The sequence below is a fragment of the Phocoena phocoena genome, chromosome 14, assembly GCF_963924675.1.
Source record: "Phocoena phocoena chromosome 14, mPhoPho1.1, whole genome shotgun sequence".
NCBI classification, from domain to species: Eukaryota; Metazoa; Chordata; class Mammalia; order Artiodactyla; family Phocoenidae; genus Phocoena; species Phocoena phocoena.
Window position 1 is genome coordinate 9,917,982 of NC_089232.1, and position 20,651 is coordinate 9,938,632.

The window sequence follows — 20,651 nt, forward strand, 5'->3', positions numbered from 1 at the left end:
TGCATCTACACCTCCACGCTGGAACGTGACCAGCTTTTGAGACACCTGTTCTGGTGTCCCAACCATTACCTTCCTTTAATGAAGGGTTAAAGGAGCATTTTGTAACGGGAGCGGAGTTTTCAGGATTCCTTACTGAGTGCCCTCCTTCCTAATCATCCTTTCTCCTCCCGACCCAGACATCTCATACCTGAAAGGTAGCACTGCCACTTGTCATACTACTTCCTTTCACACTGTGGCCCGGTCCCCTTTCTCTACAACAGTGTGGTCCAAGGAAATTCTAAAAACAGTTTCTTATCCACGTTCCTAATGGGAATAGAACATGGAAGATACTGCCCAGAAAATTTCTGATCAGCTTCATATAGAGTGAGAAGAAACTTCTGCCCCTGTTTTCTTTTGGCTTAAGGATTTTCTAATTTAGCACGGACCCACCCCTCTGTTTTGTAGGAGAAAGAAGGGGTCACCCAGGCTAGTACTTGGTTAGTTTCCAGAGATGGTGAAGCCCTCTGACCTCCCTGGTTCCTGGGGAGGATGGGATACCCACGGTGGGCTCTCTGAGCTGCAGTGTCTGGGCACACCGTCACCTGAACTGCCCTTTGATGCTGCCTCTAGAGATTTGGTCTAAACCAAGGATTCCTCAGAAAGCTGACATGATTGTGTTCTCTATACTGGAGAATTAAAAAAAAAAAAACAAAAAAAACGAAAAACACCCCCATGAAAGTATTGAACATAAAGGTACTTTATAAAGTATTTCAAAGGTTTATCACATCCCACTGTGGACACCTGCAAATATTTGTTGGGTGAATTTTATTCCCCATGACAGGTAGAATATTCTTGAAGACAGAGGAACTTGCTGCAAGATGGACACTCAAAAGAGCCGGAGGAAAATTCCAGTAGACGGTTCTCACGATCCAGTCCAGGAGTCAGCAGTCCAGTTTTGTGGTCTCTCAGATCACATTCCTCACTTCCCACTCCCACTGCCCCCTTTCAAATAGGAAACGATCTTGGAAAGACAGCTCAGTAGTTGGAGGATAAATGTAGCAAGCCTCCTACTCTGACATGAAGGTATATGGGAGAGTAAACCTCTTTCTTTATCCACTATCAAGAACATTTCTGCATTCTAAAGTGTTATGCTGGAAGGCAGGCCGATCAGTTAATACCCTCTTGGTTTTCAGCGAAAGTTCTGCTGCTGCTTTAGGAAGACTTCCATCTGATTAAAGAAAACACTGCATGGACCACGTACAGCAGAGTGACTACGAATGAAAACACCTGAAAGCAAGATAAGTGACAATTAATGGCCGTGCACGGGGAGAGGGAAAGGCATGGGCTGTGCACACTGGGGTCGCCACGTGCATGGCTTGCGGTCGACAGCCCTTACGTCTGTGGACTGCCACTGCTTCCCATCACACACGCAGATATGCTTTCCTGCAGAGCCTAGGTGCGACCCAGAACGCTCTCAGCACAGACTCCAGGTGACCTAATGATATACTGAACTTGGTGTGCAAGGTCAACTATTTGCCGTCACACATCATCATATAGGTGCCATCCAACTGGAAACGAGGGCCCTCAGAGACCCTTCAAGTGATGGTTGAAGGGCTCTTCATGGAAAACTTCCTTCCTGCACACCAATAAGACCAGAGTCCACCAGCTGTGATCCCAGCGGCCTTGGCTAAGAGAGTCTGAACACGTGGGTTTGCCACCTGGGCATCTTCAGACCCCGACCAGAATTTTATTCTAAGATTTTGGATTGCACAAGCATGGGCCAGGGAGCCAGGCCACAGGAAGTGAGGGACTGGGATGGAGAGGAGGGATTTTGAGCTTTTGGCAAAAGGAGGGAGCTTACTGAGAAGGCTACTACTGGGAACAGAGGCTGGGGAATGTGGCAAAAGGTCACTTTGTGCCCTGTCAAGCCTCTGACCTGCCGTGGTGCACCTGGGCACCATCTGTCCTATCACCCTGCTCTGGGTGGCCGGCCCTGAGGGCTGCCTGCTCCCAAGCAAATATCTGCACCTGGCTTGTGACCTTGGGTGTAGGGTCAGGAGTTTCTAACCCAGGCATAACATCAGGGCGGCTACACTCCCGTGACTGTTGAAAATTCCCCTAAAACCAGCCGTAACTGTGCCTGCTCTTCCGCTGCCTCCACACCTGGGCGAACCCTCACCCTCACTGCCGGAGGCGGTAAGTAACCTGAGTTATTGAATAACCAAGGTAAGAAAATGTATCTGGGAATCAAATACCCTGTCTGAAGGGAGCAGTCACACACGAGTGAGAAGCCCCTCGAAGACCCCCCTGCGCATCAGGAGGGAGCAGTGTATTGTGTTGGGGACTCCGAGCCCAATGGAGACCCTTGGCAGGAGCACCTCAGAAGTCCCCACAGGAACAGGAAACACTTACTTTCAAGGGGGGTCAAGAAATGGCACACGGGACATGGAGAGCCAGGGCCATGAATGGACATGAACTTAGGCCCTTAAAAACCCCTGTCCCTGAACAGCTGCCATTATTGCCCACCACAGTTAAGATCCAGAAACCTCTAGATTTCTCCAGAAATTTCCAGCTACTCTCAGGCAGCTCTCACCAATCCCAGGGATCCCTCTGGTGCAGATTCTCTGCTGCCAGCCGAGGAGAGAGGGAGAAGCTCAGCTTTTGAGGCAGGTGAGGAGTCCAAGAGGGGTGAGAGGAGGCCAGATGCTCCCAAAGGCCAGGGGTGTGCGGGAGGTCACATGCCCGGACTGCCGCAGCCCCACCCCACCCTGAGACCATGGGAGGGGCATGTGGGTGTTGGGCAGGGTCTGGGGTTAAATCCTGAGCGTGTCAGCACGATTCCGTCTCCCATGTGCACGCACACAACCCGGGGGGCTCCAGCCCAGCGTTTCCGCCTGCTGGCAACATGTAGATTCCTGATTCCAGCCCTGCTGACTTTGCCTGGGCCTCCTCATGGTTCTCCAGCTCAGCTCCCAGGGACGTGGGGACATGATCCATCGTGGCAGGGATAAATAGATGTTGGTACAGTCCTCAGTGGAGCACCAAACAGCAAAGAGAACGAACCTCTGCATCCCCACCCAGCAGTGTGGAGGAGCCTCACAAACCGGAGGCGAAGAGAGAGAAGCCAGACGTGGGCGAAGGCACGTCACGCTCATGAGAATGCAAAGCAGGGGAAGTGGAACCTGAGCTGGAAAGCAGGCCAGCACTGATGCTCAGTTCAGGGGCCCAGTGACCGCAGCGGGACAAGAAGGGGCTGCTTGTCATGTTTCTTAACCTGGATGCTTTGTTACACGGAGGACTTGTGAACTGTGAGTCATGGGTGCATGATGGAAATTCATCAGGTTGTACACGTGCTTCCAGGTCACCTCCCTGGATGCCTGTTTATGCTGCATTTTGATGGAAAGTAAAAGGGAGAAGTCAGAATAGGGTAGAGCCTGGTAGAGCCCAGTGGTTCCCAACTAGATATCTGCCCAGTGGGCAGGTCATTAACTCCCCGCTCCTGCGTTGTTCAGTCAAGGGCTGGCCCACTACCCACATTCCGTCTACATTTCACTGCCCTCTTCTGCAGTAATTTTACAGAAACGGTCGTCAAATGCCTGGTTGATGTCTGTTCAGAGACAAGGCTTCTGGGCTTGGGATGGGGGAGGTATGTATGGGTTCTCTTGTGAGGGGGTGATGAAATAGGCATTTGAAGGTGACGGAGGAGGCAGATGACCAGTCTCCCAAGAGAGGGAAGAACACCCAAGGTGCTGCCTGGCTGTGCTCCTGGAGCCAGCCACCTTGGGAGATGAGCCCACATGGGGGAGGGTCCCACACGGTGGGACATTTGAGGGGATGCCAGGACCCAGGAGGTGGCCATGCTTATGGAACTGGAGAGCGGCTGGGAGCTGAGGGGAGTGTGTGGCTTCCCCAGGGAAGGGGGTGGGCCCCTGGGGACCAGCAGACAGGCTTTGAGGAGCTTTCCCCCAGACCCCTCCCTCTGGGGACAGGAAGGGCACCCTCACTAACCCCCTTCCCAGAGCCCAACTGCGCCCACCCTGTGGGTTTTCTCTCAGCCTCTGCTCTACCCTTCCCGAAGAGAGGCGGGGGTGGAACAGATTTGGCACCTGGGGCGGACATCTCGTGGTGTGTCATCACATTTGCCCTTGGGATTTGCTCAATTCATAGGTCAATCGCTAGAAACCTGAGTGCTATTTCTGAAACTTTTTCTTAGTTTTTAAACAATATCCATGGTTAGAAATACATCTGATATCATGCGTTAGCACACTGGTGCAAGGACACACGCGCACAACTGTGGGAAAGAGTTTCATGAAACAGTACCTTCTCGTATTCCCTGTCACTCTGATCCATTCCATCAACAAGAAAATCAGGTCATGACCTCACAGACCGCCATGGATCTGGTCCCCCAGTTGGAGGTTGTTCCTTTTAAAGCTCAGACCTACGTGCAGTGTGCTCCCCAGACACACAGTTTCACCCCCATCTCACCTCCTAATGGGGTGAAGGAGATTACAGCCCTGTTCCACCCATTGCTCATCGTGAGGCCTTGGATGGAAGCGGTTTAAGAGCTATCTCATTCTCCAGGGAAACAACAGGAATTACTGTCCCATTTTATAGATGAGCAAACCGAGGCTCAGAGGGCACAAAGGGACTTGCACAAGGAATGGGTGAGTGTGAACTCCAGGCTTCCTCCTGCACAGGTTCTCAGAGCTGTCAGGCAGGAGACACCGTTGTCAAGAGACGAAGGCCTAATCCCAGCAGCAACCATCCATGGCTGGGGGTCTGGACATGCTGCGCGTGGCAGGGCCTCCCCACAGCCACAGAGCCTCCCCACAGCCGCAGAGCCAGGGCCTGGGAGACACTGGCCACTCGACTTTCCATCTGTGGTCTCAGCACTGCCCCTGCCTTGACGGTGTGCTTCCCTGGAAGACACTCATGGAGAGCCAGGAACCCAAGTGGCCAGATGTTCTGTTCACACTGGTGCTAAGAGTGTGGGTGAAAGAGCACCTGGCCTGGACACCAGGCCTTTCCAATTCCTGGTGACCCTGGGGCAGGTTGTGCAACGCTCTTAAGGCCCTAGTTCTCCATCTGTGAAATGGGTGTAACGGCACCTCCCTCCTAGCGGTGTCGTGAGGGGTAAACAAGATTGTTCGCAAGGGCTCAAGACAGTGCCAGGCCCCACGGTCATGTCTCCTCCCACATCTGCCTCAAAGCCCAACCATGCTTGGACCCCTGGGCAGTGCAGGCCTGACTGATGGCTGAGGGAGTCTGGGGCAGATCATTTCCCTTTTCTGAGGCTTTGTTTCTTCAGAAATGAGGAGAAGGTTTATTTTATTCAAAATTTAGTGAACTAAAAAAATGCGAGAGGGCCCGGGCAGCCTTCCACTCAGAACCTTTTCAGTGGGAGCTGTGAACGGGGCAAATTGACTGGGGACTCACCACAGCAGCGATGTTTTCATGGTAATATTTGTAGGTGAAGCCCACTTGCAGCTGGATGGCGGCCAAAGCTTCCAGGACAGAGGCACCAAAGTAAAACAGGGAGGCGATACAGTGGTAGGCTGCATCCTGCAGGGTGAGAAAAGGCCACTAGACAGGTGGGGCACCCAGATATGGAGATGTGGGGCAGCTGTGGTCCCAGCAGGGCCTGTCCACCCCTCAGATGACGGGGGACCCACCCCAGGACCAGGTCCCCTGTCATCATCTGCTACTCCCTTTGACACCCCCAACCCTGCCCCCCTCCTCAGAGACATTGATTAACCAGAGCTGCCGAGCTGAGTTATCTCACTGGTTTGGGGCCAGAGTAAGGACTTTGATGGAGGAAGGATACTGCTTTCCCTTGAGGTGGGATCTAGTAAGGGGTGGGGAGGTGGTCCTTTGGGATTGGTAGAAATTGGTTCTGGACCTGAGAAGTGTCAGCTGCAGTCAGTCCCCAGTTCGGGTGTGGCCTTGGTGGCCAATACAGAGTGAGAGGTTCAGGCCATTTTCACTGTTGTGTTGTTGTTAGCTTTTTCTTGGGGGGAGCCGGGGATTGGGGCTCCAGGTATGTTTTAAAAGCAAAAAGGCACTAGAACAGGTTTTTGAGTAGTTACGATTTGGAGGTGGTTTCTAAGGTCTAGGTTGGAGGCCCTTTGAGACTAAGAGGCCTGGCTAACAGCCCCACCGCCTTCCAGGGGAGGTAAGGGCAGGTGGCCCACGTGTAAGTTTACCCCCTTCATGGGCCTCAAAGCAGAATTCATGTGCAAGAGCGATCATAGGCCTCCCCTCTTCCTGGGCCAAGTCCCTCTCTGGTGACCCTGCTCTAGAAGGTGGTGACTGAGAGCTGGGCAGTGAGTGTGGCCTCACACTGGGCAGCCAGGACCAGCCCCCAGCACCCTGTCCACCCCCCCCGAAATGGAAGTCAGCCCTTCTGGGTGGTGGGAGATGCCAGCTGGCCCCTGGCAGGTGCAGGAGGTACAGGGAGGGTTGTTGGGCTGCCGGTTTGCATGAAAAGGGCGTTCACCCAGGAGAAAGCAGAGCAGGCCCACAGAGGATCAGGCAGTGACAGTGACAGTCCGCTTCTGCCTTTCACCTCTGCCCGACCTCCTGCGGCGGGGAGCCCTGGGCTGCTATGGGCAGCTCGGATCTGAGGGCCTGCCCGGCTCAGCCTTGGCGCATGGGTGGGAGACGTGTACAGGGCACCTCACCCAGCACTGGCAAAGCCAACCTGCCAGGGGCGACGCTCCAATGCCGCACCCCACCCCCACCCCCACCCCCACCTCAAACATCGCAGGACTGGGACTCACCAGGGTGATCCAGGAAGTCCTGCTGCCATGGGCACCAATTAGATACAGGAAGAGCAGTAGAGTGGTGGCTATGAAGCAAGACACAGACGTGAACATGACCCAGCCCTGGATCAGTGGGATGGGCACATGGGACGAGGCAATCAGGATCCACACCAGCCCCCCAAAGACCTGCAGAGGGAGGGAGAGAAGGGGTGAGGGTCAGACCAGGAGAGCCCACACCCAGGTAGGACCAGACCCAGAGGTCACGCTGGGGAACCGGGGGCACTCTATAAATGGTAACTCAGTTAATCCTCACAACATCCCTGTGAGTGTGGTACTGACCCATTTGTGAGATGGGGAAACAGAGGCACCTTTGAATTAAAAATTTGTTATCCCCCCACCAAAAAAAAATTTGTTATCCCTAGAAAGGACTTAGGCCATCCAGTGTTTTTTAGTAGAAGGGCAAACTCTGAGATTATATCCTTCCTAGTATTTTTTATAGACAAATATCCTTTTTGTTTTATTTTGGCCACGCTGCACGGCTTGTGGCCCAAGGCTTGAACCTGGGGCCATGGCAGTGAGAGCACTGAGTCCTAACCACTGCACCACCAGGAAACTCCCCCAAATATTCTTTCTTTTATAAAATGGTAGTGGCCAGCTGATTCTTTTGGTCTTTACTTGGCAAAACAAATTAGCCATACTATATCATTAGCATTTAAGAAAAAAACTTGACCTTTAAATCCCCAAGTCCCAGAAGTTCTCTGACTTTTGGAGATGGGGTTGGAGTGGGGAGGGCCCAAGTCAGCCTGGTCTCCTCAGAGGTGGGAGAAGCATTCCTCCCCCTGTCATTATCCAGAAGACATCCCACTTGGTGTCCTCAGGGTCAGGGAGCCCCATGTTTTCAAGAGAAACATAAGGACAGACTTGGGGTTCATAATCTCAATGGTATAATCCGGCTCCCCCTGTGGACAAGGTACAACCCAAGCTGGAATTTCCTGTACTTGTCTTCCATTCTCCTTGTCCCTCTCCATCCCAGTGAAGTCACCTCAGCCTCCTCCACTGACCCCACCCAGAGAAGGACTGGGCTGGGACACGGGTGGAGATAGTCACAGGGTCCAAGGTACTGCAGAGCTTAGTGCCATCCTCCTGAGGGTCTGGGGGTGTAAATGCATGTGGTACCCTGACCTTGTCTCCCTGCACCTGCTGCCCACTTGCTGGGTAAGAGATAGCACTTCCCCAGGTGTTCTCTGAGCCTCTTCGCTGAGAAGCTTCAGGAGACCATCACATTTGGGTAGAAAAATCAGTGCAGTGAAGAACCTGGAGTTATCAAAACCAAGTTGGGTCTGATGAATCATATGTGGGCATCTCTGATCAGAAAATTCCTCTACTGATGACTGAGAGGCAGTGGGACACACTTTCCAACTTAGAATAAGTGGAGCAAAATCGATTAAATAAAAATCCTCAGACTGCTGTAGAGTAAGATGTGTGTATAGATTCATCCATAGTTGCCTTTAAGATCAAACAGATTGCTGGGACTTTTTCGTAAAGGACGCTTAACAGAAGGATGTGATCGTGCCGATGGCTGAGACAGACTTGGATGTAGAAGGCACGAGAGTGTGGCATGGAGAAGAGGGTGGAACTGGCTTGCCCATCTCGGGAGCAGAGGGCTGCTGGCACACGGCGTGAGGGGGCCTCTCCACCGAATCCGCTGGAGGATGCTGTAGCACGTGGTTCCACCTCTTGGGCCCTGGCTTCCTCCACCGTAAATGGCACTGGGCAGCTCACTCCGCACGTTGCCGGCTGGTGCGAACCGCCTGAAACTGTGGGCGTGAGTGTGAAGCTTCTGGCCCTGTGCCCCCTCACCACCCAACAGCAGAGGGAAGTCTGCTCACCCAGGATGCCGGCAGCCCAGTGCAGACAGACGTAGAGTCAGCCAGTGACGGCGCGGGACGATCGGGCAAGGCAGTCCCGACTGGGACACGGCCCCAACTGAGTCTTGAAGGGAGAGGTGAACTTAGGCCAGAAGGTCAGGACGAGGCTTTCCAGGGGAGGAAAGGGTACATGCCAAGCCCAAAGGATGCCGCAGCAGCAGTGAGGGCTTGGGAAGGCCGTGAGTTGGCCCGAGGTTGGGGAACAAGGAGTGGCAGGGAGTGCGGCTTGAGGAAGGGTGACCTTCACACAGGACTGATGGTTGGGCCACCTCAAAGGCGTGCCAGGCCCTGCTCAGTGGAAAACCGAGATTCGACATGAATCACGGGGCAAAGCCAGTGCCTGCCTCACTCCACCTACAAAGTTTGCAGAGAGCAAACAGAGCAAGTACAGCACCCACACCTAGGAGATAAGGCATCCCAGGCAGGGAGCAGTCCACTGCGCCCTGGCCTCAGAACCCTACTGGCCAAATATTTGTCAAGAGCAAAGGGGTAGGTGAGGGTTCAAGCACTTCCCTTCCTAAAGAGAACCCGAAGGGGCTCCCAGCTCTCAGGAAGCACGCTGAGAGGCAATCGTTTTGACACATCAGTTACACAGGTGGAGGCATGGCCCCAGTTTCCGTTCATCTCTGTCAACAGGCCAGATTCCCACCACCCTCACCTGCGCCCAGGTCACCGTCTTGCATAACATTTCTTAGCTGAGTGGCCCGAGAGTCACCAGACTTGAGCTCGCTCTCTGGGTCCCAGATCCCCACGCTAGAAAACGGGGGTGGGGCCTGGACTAGGGCTCAGTGGTCCTCAGCCCTCACTCTGCACCGGAATCGCCTGGGTCACCTCGAAAACCCCAGTGCCCAGGTCTCATGCCAAGGAGAGAAGCAGAGTGATAGGACAAGAAGCAAACATCCCAGGCTCTTTGCCAAAGGCTTTGGAGTATGTTTCCATAACACAAGCGGTCCATGGATGGAGTTTTGGTAACTCCTGTCAAACAAGGAGAAATGGTTCCTGTCTCCAACGTCCAGCAGTGCCGGCCAAGATGCCTCTCCAGTTCCTCACTGGCTCTGATACAAAGTTTCCTTTCCTCTCCTTAAGCCTCCATCCCTGTCTTGCTCTGAACGTGAGAGTCGCTCGTCCTTGGGTGTCCTCTAGACACGGGGACAGAGCCTCAGTATCCATGGATGGGGTGGAGCTGGGGATCTGAGGCCTCTACCCACCCTGGTGTTCCAGGCCTGGAAACTGCCCATCTTTCATTCGGTGTGCTTGTGGAGGCTGAGCAGAGGTGAAGTTCTGTAAGAACCAAGGATATTGTACAAATCCAGACAAAAAATTTCCAAAGACTTAAAAAGGTTTTAATCTGCGGTCTACCCCATCAAATGATTTTTGTGGAAACAATTTCCTCAGGAGATGGTCTTGGGGAAGGTCTCACGTGAACTCAAGAGTACGTTCTTTCTTTTCTTTTCTGAATTAATCCAGAGGAGGCAGGCAAGGGTGGTTAAGGGTGTAGACTTCAGAATTACTGAATCTGAATCAGCTCTGCCACACTTCGCTGGGTCACTGGTTGTCTCTGGGCAAGTTACTTCCTCTCTAGTCCCTATCTGAAAACTAGTGATAGCAGTAGTGCCCACCCAATGGGACCGGGGTGAAATGAGTTTATATCTACAGGTGCCTGGCACACGGCGGCGAGTGCTCTAAGTACTTGCTGTTATAACTGACGTACGATGGGGCGAAGCCTCTCCTGTAACCACGTGAAAACCCCAGTAGGTCAAGATCTCAACTTGCACGATTATCCCCCCCCAGACCTTGTGGGGACACAGAATTTTAAAATAACTTCAGAAGCATCAAAAAGAGAAAAACCTACAATCTCCCAGAAATCAAAAGCTGAGGAAAATGTGTCTGCCTCTGCCGAAGGGAACACAAAGGACATAAAAATATGCGAAAGCCTTCCTTCCAACAATGAGCTCTGGTTACAAAAGTGGGAAAAGGACTCCTCCGGCACATTCTTGAGATTGGTAGGGTGTCTCCATTGCTTGTGCAGGGCTGAGAGCTCTGGGTCCACAATTGTCCAGTGTTTTTGCAGCAGGACTTGGATCATTGAGTTCAAGGCAGAAGGATCGCTTAAATTCTCTGAATATTTTTCTGGGGCTCATTTTACTCTGTCAGGGTTGCCACAAGCAGGCAGTCTTCCCATAACAAGGCAAGACGTGACCCAAGGAGGACGTCCACGTGGGGCTGTTCACACACACACCCGGTAGTAAGTCCCTCGGGGCCCAGTGTCAGAATTCCCAAGCTCTGAGGGCACAGTGTGGTCTTGAAGGGCACATGTATGTGAATAGGAGCTTGTGCCCTGAACTCTTGAGAAGGAAACTGGCCACAGAACACAGGTGGCGCACCCAACCCTGAGCAGTCCTGCTACTTTGGTCAGGTGGGCAAAAATCACCTCCCCAGGAGGGAGGAGAGAGATGGACACAGCAATGAGACTTGTCCCGGCTGCCGAGAGCTCCGAGCCCTTAGGTGCTCTCCCAGGGCCACCAGGAAGAGCAACTCCAGTTTGTGTTTCTGGAAGTGTCTCTATCCACTGAACTCTTTTGGCAGTCAGGGGTCATTGCAATGCTGGGAGGGCCTATGCAGGTGACTTGGCCAGTAGAGTAACGGTGTTCCAGGAGAAGCAGCAGTCCCAGCTCTGAGCCTTGTTTGACTAAAACAATCAGTCATTCCGTGAGGTAGAGCAGAGGGCGTTTTCTTGTGCGTGTGTGTCTGGAGGCTGAGCTACTGCAGGGAAGGGAATAGGCACCAAGTCAAGAGGACTTAAGCACCAGGCAGCAGGAGAGTATAGAGAGAGGGAGATCAGAGCACTGAAACCTTCCCCAAGACCCACGAAAAGGGGTCTGAGGGGGAGGCGGGGGGCTCTTCCTGTTCTGAAAAGCAGAGACAGCAGGAAGCAAACACTAGTTGTCATGTGAGCCCCACCACCCTTGTATGGAGGAACTGGGCTCCCAGCAAGTCAAAGGAAAGCCTTCCTCCACCTGCTCACTCACTCAGCCACCCATTCATTCATTCATTCACTTATGCATTTAACAGATACTGAGAGGAAATGGCAGCACTGGGGGCAGGTACGTCCAGGGAGACAGACTTTATTCAAAGACACACTAGTAAATGGAGCCCATCTCTCCCATCCTGGCCTCTCTCCTCCAGTCTTGCTGCCAAGCCCCAGTCAAGCAGCTCTGGGGCCACCAAGGGCAAAGGCAGGTCCTAGTGAGTGTCGGGGCCCCAGTGAGGGTGACCAGCTAATCACCTCTGCCCAGGAGAGGGAAAGAGCCCAGATATTTGCACAGCGTCCTCTCCTTGGACCTCATGGAGGTATCTGGGGCAGGTCAGAGATTCTCTCTGTGGGGACCCTCTCCCCCTCTGCCAACTGAGGAGTCTGACCTCGGAGTCTACTCCCATGGTGAGCACCAGGAGTGCTTCTGAGGCTTCGTGACTCAGTTTACCTATGCCAGGTGCTCTGCCCTCCTGGTCCCATTGTCAGCAGGCTCCTTCCTTCTGGGGAACCATCATTACATGACCCTCCCAATATAGACTTAGATAATGTCCCTTTAATCTGAGGGTGAGACCAGGACTCAGGGGACCTTGAGTCTGTTTGTGAAGAGGAGGATAGAGGTCTGGGATTCAAAAAGACAGGGTGTGGGTTCACGTCTGTAGTTGATATTAACAGGGTGAGTGTGGACTGGGAAGTGGCCTCCTGTCCAGGCCTGAGTCCCTCTTCCCTCAGGTGAGTACCCACCCCCACCCCCCATAGCACTGGTCATTAGCATGTGGGGGTACTTCTCCCCCTTCCCCCCGTCCCGCTCTTTCTGGCCCCTCCCCTCCCAGCCTGACTGTATTCTAATAGGAACCAAGGCTCCAGTGTGGAATTTCAGGTCAGCTGAGACTGGCTGTGTGGCCCTTTTTCTCACCGCACATGCACATCAATGTGTGACGGCTGGTGACAAGGCTTTTCTTTTAGTTCCTACATGTATGTTCTAGGTCCCAGGACCTTGGTGTATTAAAATGATTCAACACAAGGGTTGTTTTGCCCCAGCGTGAACCGAATGTTTTTCACATGGTGGGAGGGACAGAGAGCCTTGGCTAAGTGTGGCGGAGAATCAAGGCCACTGCATTACCCTAGGAAGTGGTTATGCCACTAGAAGCTACCCATCCAGAAGCTACCAGGAACCACAGCTTCCCACCAGAATGCAGAAGACAGGTCAGAGCCCCATGATGCAGAGAGTACCAGGGCCCTGCTTCATGCTCTGAGGAATAATCTGGAACCCGTGAGGAGTTGGCCCACACCTCCCCAAGGCATCAGTGCTTCAGGGACCAGGGCTGTCATTCACCTGCTGTCCTCACATTCATGAGCATCCAGAGAGAACACCTGCTGGGGCATCTCATCAGTGCCTGACCCTGGTGGCCTCTGGTCCAAAGCACCAAGTCCAGGGACCTATACTTGAGAGCCAAGAAGAAGCGCAGCTGGGCTTGTATCGGGGGTGGAAGCCAGGGCTCAGCACGGAATCCAGGGGGAGTCAGTCCCCAGCCCCCATCCAGGTCCAGACTGGCTGGCCCCATCCTGCCTGGAGGCAGGCCCCAGGTGGCCCAGTTCCCATGCCCAGCCCTTCCCTCAGATAAAGTGTCCTGAGTCCAGAGCAAAGCCAAGCTCTTCCTTGGGTAAAGAAGATGCGGTACATATATACAATAGAATACTACACAGCCATTAAAAAGAACGAAATAATGCCATTTGCAGCAACATGGATGCAGCTAGAGATTATCATACTAAGTGAAGTAAGTCAGAAAGAGAAAGACAAATACCATATGATGTCACTTACATGTGGAATCTAAAATAGGGCACAAATGAACCTATCTACAAAGCAGAAAAAGACTTACAGACATAAAGAATAGACCTGTGGCTGCCAAGGGGGAGGAAGGGAGAGGGATGGACTGGGAACTTGGGGTTGGTAGATGCAAACCATTACATTTAGAATGGATAAACCACGAGGTCCTACCGTATAGCACAGGGAACTATATCCAATCTCCTGGGATGAACCATAATGGAAAAGAATATTTTAAAAAAGAATGTCTGTATGTGTATAACTGAGTCACTTTGCTGTACAGCAGAGATTGGCCAACGTAAATCAACTATCCTTCAATTAAAAAAAAGCAAACAAAACAAAACACAAGCCATTCCTAAGGCTCTGCAGAACCAGCCTTGGCTGACAGCACAGCACACGTCCCCAACGCGCCCTGGCAGCCAGCATGGAGGGAGTGGGTGCAGCAGCCATCCTTTGTCCTGGCCTGACTTGAGTGTGAGCTGTGCCTTGCAGGGGCATCTGGAACCTGCCTACTCTCTTCTGAAAGCACTCGGACAGAGAGGGGGGCCCATCTGCGTCGAGTTGGGGGTGACCTATGGAAAGCGCAGAAGCAATCTTTCTCAAGGCAGCTTGGTTGTGACGACATACGCATGAGGATCCTGGAGCTGAGCTGCGTCATCACGCTTAGTGGTCTCCAGAGAACAGCTCAGTCACTGACTTCGGATCAAAGCAGGCCTCCCATTCTTGAAAACCTGGAAAGTCACTTCTCAGCTCCAAGGACAAAACCCTGAGAGACCTCTACCTATAATTCTCCCCCTCCCTTCAGAGAAGAGGAAAGGAGAAAACCCAGCAGTACCCTTACCTCCTTTTAAACAGCTCCAGGGAGGGGCCTGCAACACGAGGAGAGACACAGGGCCAGGAGTCAGTGGGCACAGCCAGGGAAGTGAGGCTCAGCCACCGTCCTGCACTGGCGGCAGGGCCGGCTCGTACTCTCCAGTGACTGTAGGAGAGGTCCCTGGCTGGGGCAGAATGAAAGTTTCCCCAGGAGCAGAGAGGGTGCTTCCGCTGAGCCCAGGAGAACCTCAGGGCACCTGGCTTCTTGCCCAAGCCTTTCACTGAGAGCTGTCTCCAGTATCCTGTCGCCCATTTAACGTTAAGGGGTAGACTGGCCTCCCGTCGACCACTCCAAACCTAGCTGGATGATGCGGGCCGTGCAGTGCTTAGCAAATGCAGATTCTTGGGCCGGCCCAGAACCTAGTGACTCAGGACCTCCAGGGTGTTTTTTTGTTTTTGTTTTTGTTTTTGTTTTTCCAGGGTGTTTTTGACAATAAGGCCTAGGCAGCTGTGAGCTCCCCAGTGGCTCCGAGCTGTCCCTTCACTCCCTTGGGGGGAGAGAGGGAATCAGGCCTTGCCCAGGGCTGCCAGGTGGGCAATGTGGTCCCTTCTGTTGTAGACGGAAGTTCATCGTGGGTGTTTGGGTGAATGCAGGAATCTGCGAGAGCTCTGCTGTCACTGCAAGAAGTGCCACTGGAGATGGAGGTACCGGGCGAGCTGCCTCCCCTCTCTGAGCCTCAGTTTCCCCCCACCTCTTGAAAACTATGTTTCTGTGATTCTACATCTCTCATCTCCTAGGGGTCCTCATGCTGCCTTCCCAGTGTAGCCAGAATGTGGACCACCCGTCAGAAAAGTGCTTTGTCATCCTGCCCTCCCCTGCCCTCCCAGTCCCAGGACTTTTCTGGTCACTCTCAAATAATAAAAAGTCCCCAGTCACTTTGGGTCCTAGAAGCAGTCTCATTTCAGTAACTACTATGTCCAGTTCACTGTAAGAATCGACACTGCAGGCTGATTCCGGGTGGCTTCCAACTCCCACCCCCGCCCCCCAAAGGGCACACCCTGAGGTGCGCACACTCTTTCCAAAGAAATGTTCTCTCAAGATCCAGCCATTCTATCAGCGGCTCCATCTCTAGCAGGCTGGGGAAGAGGCAGTTGGGTTAAAGATTATTACATAACCTGTTTTCAGGTATCCCCTTCACAAGTTTCGAAAGGGAGGCGTCTCTCCCGGCACTTGGGGAGACCAGAGCTGGCCAGAGCTGAGACAAAAAACATCCTATGTTAACATCCCATTTTCTGAACATGTCCCAAGTGTCCCGAAGCCCCTGGCTTAGAGGGAAGACGAGGATGGGGAGACAGAGCCTTGGCTCCAAAAGGAAAAATGTCCTTGGGTGGCAGTGGGGGAACAGGCCAGAAGCAAAGCCCTGGGGGGAGTTGTTGTGGGAGGGGGGACACTGGGCGTTCCACCTGCACCTGAATGGGGGTACACCTGTGACCCCACCGCCTGCAACAGCGGCATGGCCTCTGCGGCTCTGGGGTGCTCACGGAGGCAGGGTCACACCACCTGGTTGGGCCTGCCTTCCCCTTCCTGTGAAGACCCTGCAGCTCTCGGAAGTCAGGAGCTCAGGGGTAGGGGTGCAGGGCCAGAGTTGAGCTGCCCTGCGCCAGCCCGAGCTACCAGCCTTCCCTGCTCTGTGGGCATGTCTTGGGAGCTGGGCAGAGCTCCACCCTCAGTCCTGGAGGCTGAAAGTTTGGCATCTGCACCTTCCAGGCTATTGGGAGGTCAGGCATGAGAATACAGACTGGGAGTAATCAACGACTCGCTGGACCACAGAGTTAAAAAATAATCAAGGATTTCACACCCTCTGGACTAGCAGAAAATTACAAAATCTGACTCTACCAAGTGTGGCAGGATGAGGAACAATGGAGACTTTCATAAGCCGCTGGTGGGGTCAGGAAGTTATACGATATGGGGACCCTCTTTACGAAAGCATGCGGAGTGAGTCAGTCTTGGAAGGGTCCTGAGCAAGTGGGAGTCCTGAGCTCAATTAGCTTCATCAGCTTCCTGGAAACTTCTCTTCTGACTGTGTACGTTGTAACCCTTTTGGATATCAGTGTGCTAACGTCTGAGAAAACAAGGGTGTACATTCCCTATGACCCAGCAAGTCAAATCTCTGTGTGTTCCCACAAGAAATTCCCAAAAGGAAAGAGGCAAATACAAGGATGTTCTTTGGCGGTTCCATCTGCGCTATCAAAATGCAACACATTGGAAATTGCCCAAGTGTCCAGCAATAGAAGACTGAATAAACAGTGTCAACATGTATAAAGCTCAGAACAAGGTTGCATGAGAAGCATGTTACAGAAGGATGTGTACGGGGTGACGGTACTTTCAGAAAGTGAGAAAATATATAAAACCACACCGTGTGTAGTCATAGATAGTTAGGGGTGCAGTAAAGGTCTAATCTTGAACACACATCCAGCCCAGGGGTCGTCCTGAGGCTGGAGGGACGAGAGGTAAGGTGAGATAATAGCAAAATACCCAGGGGGCTTAGATGTCATCTGAAAGCCCTATTTCCTTAATACTGAGAGTAAATAAGGCAAAACATTAAGATTTGACAAAGTTGAGTGTTAATTACGTGGATGCCTATTGAAGTATATATACTTTTCTGTCATTTTTGAAATAGTTCTTAATTTAAAAAGTTTGATTTGAAGTTGGTGCAACAGAAAAGTAACCATTTAAAAGGGACCAGTTCGATGGCATTTAATACACTCACGATGTTGTACAACCATCACCGCTAACTCCAAAACCTTTTCATCACCCTGAAAGAAAAGCCCATACCCATTAAGCTGCTCCCAATTACCCTCTCGTCTCAGCCCCTGGCAAACCACCGATTTGAGTTCTGTCTCTATAGACTTACCCATTCTGGACATTTCAGATAAATGCAGTCATACACTATGTAACCTTCTGTGCCTGGCTTCTTTTACTTAGAGCAGTGTTTCAGTGTTTATCAACCTGTATCAGTACTTCATTCCTTTCTACAGCTGAATAATATTCCGTTGCATGGACTATTCCGGTTTGCTTATCCATTCACCCGTTGATGGGACATTTGGGCTGTTTCCACCTGTTGATTATTGTGACACACATGTTCGTGTACCTGTTCAGGTCAGGGCAAGAGGAGGAGGGTGTGCTAGAGTCTTTTGCATGAAGCCCGATGAACACACTTTAAAAAAAAATTATTTATTTATTTGACCATGCCGTGTGGCTTGCGGGATCTTAGTTCCCCGGCCAGGGATTGAACCCGGGCCCCTGGCAGTGGAAGCACAGAGTCCTAACCACCGGACTGCCAGGCAATTCTCAACACACTTTCTTATGATTCTTGTTATAATGCTCCCCAAACAGCTACAAAGGCAGAGTAAAAAACTCATTAGGGCAACTCAAGAGATACGAGCAAGTCATTTTGTTGCTTAAAAATCTCTCTGCCCCATCTCACCTCTAGCCATCATCACTTACAGTCACCAAATTCTGCCTTTGTAAATACAGTAGCCTCTGAAGAAACCACCTATTACTCATCTTCAGGCTAAGTGCGACTGGAAGCGCGGAGATGAGCCATTTGGGGAAGGAATGTTCCAGTGACTGCAAGCCCCTTCCACTCTGGGTCTGGGTGTCCCTACCTATAAACGGTGTGGCCCAGCTTAGAGGTGTCCAGGGTTTCTCCTAGATGTCACTTCCTTGATATGGTGCCATCAAGCAAACTTAACCCCCGCTTCCCTTTCCCCCAACCCTCCGTGGATGACAGAACCTGATCCCTTTGTTGTTCACACCCTCCCTGACCGTCAGGAGATAAGAAGCTGGGGTCCCGTTTTTAAACAGGCTTGGACGTTTTCTTTTCCAGCTGACTCTCCAGGCAGCCACTTCTGCGGTGGGGACGCAGGGAAAGGAGTCTCGGAGCCCGTGGAACGGCACCCACAGAAGAAATACCGCACCCGCTCCCCCCACCCCCTTAGGTGAGGCCCTGGGGCCCTGGGGGAGTTTAGGCTGAAGGCGGGTCTGAAGCCTCCCGGCAGTGAGCACTTTACAGGAGCCCAGAGTAGGAAGCGCTTTCCTGCAGCCGTGCGAGGCTGTGCGGCTCCAGTGTAAGGAGGGACCAGCCGCGGTGCAGAGGTCTACAGACTGCTCAAAGTCAGCCAAGGCCGGGGACGCCTCTCACAGGTCCCTCTCCCCTCGCACACCCCACACTGGGCACCATGGCTGTGGCGGAGCAAACGACAGCGTGTTTTATTAGTTCCAGATCAAAGTTGTCGCAAATACCTTCACCAGAGACGTTCAAGAGAAAATAATCCGGATTCGGCTCCTCCTATGACACCAACCCAATCTCCACACTTCGCTTGGTAATCCTCAGGTTTCTTTTGATGATTTTTAAATTTTGAAGCAAAATCCTAACCCTGGAAAGAGCTGGGCCCCTCTACAGGGACGTCGCTCTCCAATAAGGGCTTCCTCTGCTCGGCCCATGGGAGACAGGTCGGGAGCGCAGCATCGAAACCGGCGCGCAAAGAGTGGACCGGGGCCGGCTTCGGGTATCTGACCCGTGTTGCGAGTTCGTTTTTTCCACCTAAGTCTTGGAGACGGTTTCCCCATGGCCGTTAGCTAGAAGGGGCCAAAGTATTACTGCGGGGTGGGCGTGCGGGAGAGTCTTTCCTCCCCGGGCCCGGCTACCGAGGCTCAGGGACCCTCGCTGCTTGCGGATCAGTCGGCACGCTGTACGGATCCCCCAGGAGAGCGCGCGGCACGACCCATCCCATCCCGCCCTCCCAGGCGCGGGCGCGGGGGCGCGCCAGCCACTCACAAACTCGAAGATGAAGAGCAGGTCCGGGAAGGTGGTGAAGACCGCGAAGCCGCTAGGCAGGCTGCTGCCGCCCGACGCCGCTGAGGGGGCCATGCTGGTGGGCTGGCGACGGCCTCGGAACAGGACGCGCGCAGCTCTGGCTCTGCGCTGAGCGCTCTCTTGCCCGGCGGAGCTCAGTGGCCAGGGCGCCCCCGCGCGCGGGTTAAGAGCAGGGGCGCCCCTGACGAAGAGGGAGGAGCCCCGGCCGCCGCCCGGCCCCCGCCCTAGACTGAGGGGCACCCCAAGGGACCTGCCCAGCGCCAAGGGCGCAGCCCTGAACCACCCCGAGGTTGGGGCGGGGGTTTGACTCCTGATGCCCACGTCTGGGCGCCACCTCCCACCCGGAGCCAAAGCTACCACGGTGAGGCGCTTCGCACACTTCGCACACTTTGCACTCTTTGCAGGTGATCGCCATTTCTTAAGAATGATCACCATCAACCACTATGCCCCCCAAACTCCCCACCGTGGCACCCCTCGGGTCACCACTGCTCGAACTGTTCTTAAGTTGGAGCTCTTTCATCTTTCTGCTGGGTTAGTTAATATGCGTGACCTCTGGGTCCAGGCTCATCGTGAGACCAGTTCCCTGCCCTGCAGAGGCGGTGCTGAGACCAGCTCCGGCCACCCATTCCTTCTCCCTGCACCCTCAGAGCCCGGAGCCCGGAACGCTGCACCCCGGTCCGCATCACTCCGTGGTGGAACTGCTGGGCGATGGATTAAGGACAGTCACAGCTGCCTTGGACCTTGGAGGGTGGAGGGGAGCCAGCATTGCTGAGGGCCTACTAAGTGTCCAGCACTGCCATAGGTTCTTTGCACACATGACCTCATTTAATCCCACAGAGCCTTTCCAGTAGGTGTCACCCCACCTACAGGCTCAGAGTGGGGAAGGAACATGCCCAGGCCACATGGAGGGCAACTGGGCCTCTTGACTCTAGAAGGCAGACTGTCCCACTGCCTCCGTGCCCCCTGCATAAAATCCACACACTTGAAAACTATATCTGTGAGTCTGCTTCTTTTATGTTATATTCAATAGTTTGTTGTATATTTTAAATTTCACATATAAGTGATATCAACAGTATTTGTCTTTCTCTGTCTGACTTACTTCATTTAGCACGTCTTCCAAGTCCGTCCATGTTGCTGCAAATGGCAAAATTTTATTCTTTTATATGGCTGAGTAGTATTCCATTGTGTGTGTGTGTGTGTGTGTGTGTGTGTGTGTCTGTATCTCACATCTTCTTTATCCATTCTCTGTTGATGGACATTCATGTTGCTTCTATATCTTGGCAATTGTAAATAATGCTGCTATGAACATTGGGGTGCATGTATCTTTTCCAATGAGTGGTTTAGTTATACCCAGGAGTAGTGTCAGATGGTAGTTCTATTTTTAGTATTTTGAGAAACCTCCATACTGTTTTCCAAAGTGGCTGCACCAATTTA

At 52.8% G+C, this 20,651-nt stretch overlaps 1 protein-coding gene across 4 annotated transcripts; it reads right to left on the bottom strand.

Annotated features, from left to right (window-relative positions):
- Positions 1-720: 720 nt before the first annotated feature.
- MAL (mal, T cell differentiation protein) lies at positions 721-19,373 on the bottom strand. Of its 4 annotated transcripts, XM_065891303.1 has the most exons (4): positions 19,179-19,373; positions 6,759-6,926; positions 5,416-5,541; positions 721-1,266 (listed from the first exon to the last, which is right to left on the bottom strand). In XM_065891303.1, exons 1-4 carry the CDS (start codon positions 19,269-19,271, stop codon positions 1,192-1,194), a joined length of 462 nt encoding a protein of 153 aa, XP_065747375.1. In that variant the 5' UTR covers positions 19,272-19,373; the 3' UTR covers positions 721-1,191. The 4 variants fall into 4 exon arrangements, with proteins under 4 accessions (XP_065747375.1, XP_065747377.1, XP_065747376.1 ...); XM_065891305.1 differs by lacking the exon at positions 6,759-6,926 and having other exon boundaries at positions 1,192-1,266; positions 19,179-19,271; XM_065891304.1 differs by lacking the exon at positions 5,416-5,541 and having other exon boundaries at positions 1,192-1,266; positions 19,179-19,271.
- Between the last annotated feature and the right edge of the window lie 1,278 nt (positions 19,374-20,651).